The 5,490-nt window shown below is 44.4% G+C and overlaps 1 protein-coding gene across 1 annotated transcript; it reads right to left on the bottom strand.

Annotated features, from left to right (window-relative positions):
- Positions 1-243: 243 nt before the first annotated feature.
- LOC149149452 (uncharacterized) lies at positions 244-849 on the bottom strand. Its single transcript, XM_089442486.1, has one exon. It carries the CDS (start codon positions 847-849, stop codon positions 244-246), a length of 606 nt encoding a protein of 201 aa, XP_089298612.1.
- Positions 850-5,490: the final 4,641 nt, after the last annotated feature.

Genomic DNA, 5,490 nt, shown 5'->3' with positions numbered 1-5,490 from the left:
AATATCAGTAATTTTCATTAATATAAGAAAATTACATATAGTAGATGCCTTGGCATTGCGGTATTGTTCATGCAAAATTCACCTCTGAAGGTGTTGTGTCAGAGAGTAGTCACAAAATTGTGCTGTGTACATTCATATGTCTGGCTGTTCAGCCTATTCGCTATCACAAAAGGATTCTGTTTTATAAACAATATATCCATTGATCTATACAGTTCATCATGTCAAAATAATCTCCATTATCTGTCAGCTGTCGGGACTGTTGTCCCTCTGTTCTCGCTGGTCTATGTATGGCCTGTGGTAAAATTGGTGCACATCTGGTCCATTCTGCTCCACTATTAGCCACTCTCCTCTGGGAAGTGACGAGGCCTCTTTGGATAATTTGTCAGCCTCGCTGTTGTGTTCTCTGTAAATGTGTAAACAAGAGAAATGATTAAATGCTGCTTTGAGAGTGAGTGCATCATGTAATAGATTGCTGAGTGTGTGAGTATGACAGGTAGTGACATTGTTAATCCAGTTAATGACCACCATTGAATCCCCAAATATATTGATCTTTGTGTGTTGATGCGATAATGCAAAATGTAGTAGGTTGCGGATAGCAGAAAGCTCAGCAAAATTATTTGATCCATTTCCAAAACCCATTTTTGCAAGGTATCGATGGTGATCGTTTATATGCAGAACAAAGCCCCCTCCACACCCAGCTTGGTTTGCTGCCCCGTCGAAGAAGGCCCATGGGGTGTTTTTGTCGATAATGGGCATGGGCTGTATGGTTCTGGGCCTCTGTGGAGGTGGATCGGGTAGCTCATGTAAGGCAGCGATGATGGAGACTTCTACCTGGCTCCAAGTTATCATTCGATCCTCAAATATCGCCCGGTTTCGAGCGAGCCATATATACCAAGTGGCCACAGGGGGGAGGTTAAGGAGTTTTGTGCCTTGGTGACTTTGTGACCATGCATCCCATGCGCTCGTTAGATCGCTCCCCGTCTAGGAGGCAGCTATGCCCAATTGATTACATATGTTGCTCCAAAAGTTGTGAACAGTAGGACAGAGAAGGAATATGTGGTCTGTGTTTTTTGATGCGTTCTTACAGAATGTACACCATGATGGACCGAATATGGCTCTGCGGGTTAAATGTTCACCTGTGGGAACAATACCATTGAGGGCGCACCAGAAGAAAAGTTTGGAGCGAGGTGGAGCCTTGAGCTTCCAAATGGTCTGCCACCATGGGAGAATCGGGTCAGGTATTCTATGGGATATGAGAGCTTTGTACCCATATTTTGGAGCATAAATACCATGATCCGCACAGCACCAAATAAGTTCATCCGGACCTTGTTTGATGCGAATGTGGGATTCTCTTAATGCAGAAGTATAGTGATCCCATTCCTGATGCCATTGTAGAGGGAGATCCAGCTGCTGGGCCGATTTCCAAGCTTGGGTGAAGATGTCAGAGCGATGTAGATCAGCGATCTGTGCAAAATGCCAGATGTCCCGGGACTGTAGATAAGTAATAAGATCCTGATTTAGGATATGTCTACCCCCACTATTGATCCATGGGTCCAATCCATTCCTGCCCGTCAAGCCATCATTTATCCGCCAAGCAAGATTGTCTCGAATGAGGGGAAGGGAATGTAACAGGGCCTTCCAAACCGATGAACATCCCTTAGATGACCAAGTGGGTAATCGGGCCCAATCCAGAATATGCTGGGGCCATATATATTTATAATAGGATACCTGTGTCCATAGACTTTGGCTGGTTAATAAGGTCCATCCCATCTTGGCAGCCAGCGCCATGGCGAAATCAGGGAGTTCTTTGAGGCCCCATCCTCCCCATTTTTTGGGCAGAGAGATTTTCTTCCAGCTGATCCATGCAAATATTCTTTTGTCCTGACTCCCATTCCAGAGGTATCGATTGCACAGCTGTTGCAGCCTCCCCAGGATATTCCTCGGTATCCAGGCTAGTGCCATCCAGAAGACCGGGGTCGCCTCTAACACAAATTTGATGAGCACCAATCTGCCAGCCCTAGAGAGATATCTGTAGCTCCAGCCAGAGAGCCGTTTTTCCAATTTGGCAACCAACCAGACCCAATCAGCAATCCTTTGGCAAGTTGGCTTAAGGTTGAATCCCAGGTATTTGAGACCTCTGTCCAGAGGGTGGACCGTGTATGGGAAAGCTTGTAGGGCTGTCCGAGTCTCCTGTACAGATGTGCGAGCGCAGGTGATGGTAGATTTCATCTGATTTGCCAGCATACCCGTAGCTGCAGAGAAACGTTGCAGGATCTTAGTGAAGGACCGAGTATCACGTACACTTCCATCCAGAAGAATAAGGACATCATCCACAAAAAGTAGATGAGTGAGATGGCATAGGTCGGTAATGCGGAGACCCCCAATGTCTCCCTCCCTCTTTGCAGAGTCCATGAGGCGGCTGAGACCTTCCATGACCAGGAGGAAGAGAAGGGGAGATAGAGGACACCCCTGTCTTAGTCCCCTTTCAGAGTGGAAAAAAGTGCAGGCAGAGCCATTTTTGAGGATACTGAAGGAAGGTGAGGTTATGCAGGCCATGATCCAAGTGATGAAGGCATGAGGAAAACCCAGATGTATGAGGATCATTTTCAGATAAAGCCAGCTGACCCGGTCGAAGGCTTTGGAAAGGTCGATTTTGAGGAGGGTGGCTTTAAGATTCTTCGACCAGATGGAGTGTAGGGATTCTTGAGCGAGTCCAATTGCCTCGTGGATCTGCCTAGATTCAAGAAAAGCAAATTGCTGCGGGGCAATGGATCGGGAGAGGATAGGTCTAAGACGGTTTGCAATGGTCTTAGATATGATTTTGTAGAGGCAGTTACACAGAGAGATGGGCCTGTAGTCATCAAAGGATGCCGGGGAGTCAGATTTGGGGATGAGAGCAATGAAAGTAGAGTTGATAGCATGATAAATGGATCCTGTAGTCCGGCTCTCTTCAACCACCCGCAGCAGATCCTGACCCAATACTTCGAAGAAGGCTAGGTAAAATTCGATGGTCCATCCATCCGGACCAGGGATTTTGCCTTTTTTGAACCATTTCAGCACTCCTTCGAGCTCCTCAACCGTTACCGGGTCATTTAGAGCCTCCACATCATCTTCCTCCACGAATCTCGGGAAGTGGTTTGCCACATTAATGATATCAAGAATATTTGCTTCCCGGGGACTCTTATAAAGATTCCTGAAATGAGTGGTGCCCAGGTGAGCGAGCTTATTAAAATTATCTGCAAGGTCGCCATCCGGTGTGGGGAGCTTCCAGATTGTGTTGGATACTTTCCTGCTCTTAGCAAAGTTATGAATAAACTTTGTGTTGTCATCCCCAGCTTGTATCCATAAAGCTCGAATCCTTAATCTAATGGACTCCTCTCTCTCTTTGAGGATCTTAGCTTTTTGATTCTCTAAGCCAATTAGCCTGCATTTGTCTGCGGCTGAGATGAACCCCAATCCTCTGTCGTCAGTGAGTGAGCTTAAATCAGCTTCAATTTGGGTGAGCTGAGCTGTGTCACGGTCCAATTTCTCCTTTGCCCACTTAATAGAGATATGTTTTATCTCTGAGAGGTTCCTGCAGAACCCTTTGGCGAGAGATTCAGAGTCATTGATAGGGTGTGCATTCCAGTAATCCTGAATCAACTTAATATAAGATGGATCCTTCAGCCAAGTGTGATTAAATTTGAAGGGTGCCTTAGGCTTCTTGAAAGGACCCTGTATCTCCAGGTAAATAGGATTGTGGTCCGACAAACCCCCCGAGCCAACCCATTGTCTGAATAGATGCAGACGCTGAAGGAGAGTCCCCTTAAGAAGAAATATGTCTAATCTGCGAGCTAGAGCAGCATCCCCAACCCGTCGATTCCGCCAAGTAGGAAGGAGACGCTGCATTGGTATATCCGAAAAGTTGGTTTGCTCCAGCAGATTGTTCATATAATTTTTTGAGCTTTATTATGCTGGATGGATTTCAAAATCTAGGGTGGAGGTGGTCTCAAGGTTCATTCCCAAAGGCCTAGGAATCCCTTAACCAGTTTTGGTGGGATACATAGTAAAGCTTAAGGGAGAAGACTCAGTTTAGGGCCTAGTAATCTAGGTTTGGATTGCGATAAAGCATGAGAAACTAGTCTCAGTTTAGGGCCTAGTGATCCAGAATTCGATTGCGGTAAAGCCTGAGAGACAAGGAGATGGAAAATTCCTCAAGGATAGTAATGGATTCCAGATGGCATTCCAAGTTCGATTGTGATCAGAACACTGGTTTTGGTGTGATCACGTTTTGGTGAGGGTGGAGGTGGTTTAACCTATAGATTCCCTTGTTGTTATTGGATTGGTTGTTCTATGAGATCCCACATTCATGCTTGTAATATGGCATGGGGCTGACTGACTGAAAGAGAGATTTGGTTCAGCCATGTCCATGGTCAAGTGGCACGTGGAAGTCCCGAAGCTAGTTGGATTTTCCTATGATTAATATAAGTTAAGTCCTCTTAATTTTGCATTGGTTTAAATGTGGATGTAATTATTTTCATCTCTCTAATATTCATATGGTTTGATATTGGTTATAAGCATGGTTAAATGATTGGTTCATGTCATGGTTATTTCATGTATTTACTTGTAATTGTTAAATGGATGGATGCAAGAACTAATTGATGATATATTAGTTCAATGGAGAAGGAGGTGATCCTTCTAGCTATGTTTCATAAGTTCTTTCAGTATTTTATTCTCTATCTTGTATACTAGACCTATAGGTTGCATTGATGCCAAGTGTTTGGCATAATGTCAGTCCCGGTTGGGGATGCTCATGCCTATCCCTGAAGTTGATTTTTATTTATCAACATTGTTATCATGTATTTGATGGATTCTGAAGGTTGTAGCAAGTCTTAGGTAGAGGTCGGGATTCTAGGCTAGAAAAGTGGCTCAAATCTAGAGGTTTCTTGCATAGGTTTACAGAGAAAAGTCCACAGTTGCTGGCACATAGGCATATGATAGCGACTTTGGGTTACTGGAAGATGTCATGCCTATAACATGAGAGCGAACAAGGGTTAAAATGATTAAATCATCAGTGGGACTCAGGGACAAGACCTCTGAGTGGCTAACATGTCTCCTAAGGGTGTTGTTTCTGATGTGGATGGGTTTGTTTGATATGTTCTATCAGTTCAATTTCCTTAAGGTCACCAAGGAAGTTGAATCCCTTATAGTAGCCTCTCTCATTGCATGTTTACCCTAGATGGTCGGTCCCTTGGGTGGACCTAGGAGGAGGGGGTGTTACATGTAGATTTAGCTAAAAGAATTCCCATCATGTTGTGTCAAATGAATATGTGGAGTAGAGTTCATAGAGAGTTGACCCATAATAGAGAAATCGACCCTCATCTATGTCAGACTAATTTTCTAGTTGATTGAGTGTTATGGTCAACTTAGCACACATCTTCATTAATTTAATTCATCAATTTGGTTGACCTCATCAATTAGACTCGACACAGTCCAATTGGGTCATCTTCT

The sequence above is a fragment of the Pinus tabuliformis genome, chromosome 9 (genome assembly GCF_031772625.1).
Source record: "Pinus tabuliformis cultivar Carrire ecotype Pingquan chromosome 9, CPIR1, whole genome shotgun sequence".
NCBI classification, from domain to species: domain Eukaryota; kingdom Viridiplantae; phylum Streptophyta; class Pinopsida; order Pinales; family Pinaceae; genus Pinus; species Pinus tabuliformis.
This window is presented reverse-complemented; position numbering and strand designations above follow the sequence as displayed.

What these genes read in the sequence shown, in the direction of transcription:
- LOC149149452 (XM_089442486.1), bottom strand. Translation starts at nt 849, where the DNA reads ATGATAACTTGGAGCCAGGTAGAAGTCTCCATCATCGCTGCCTTACAT.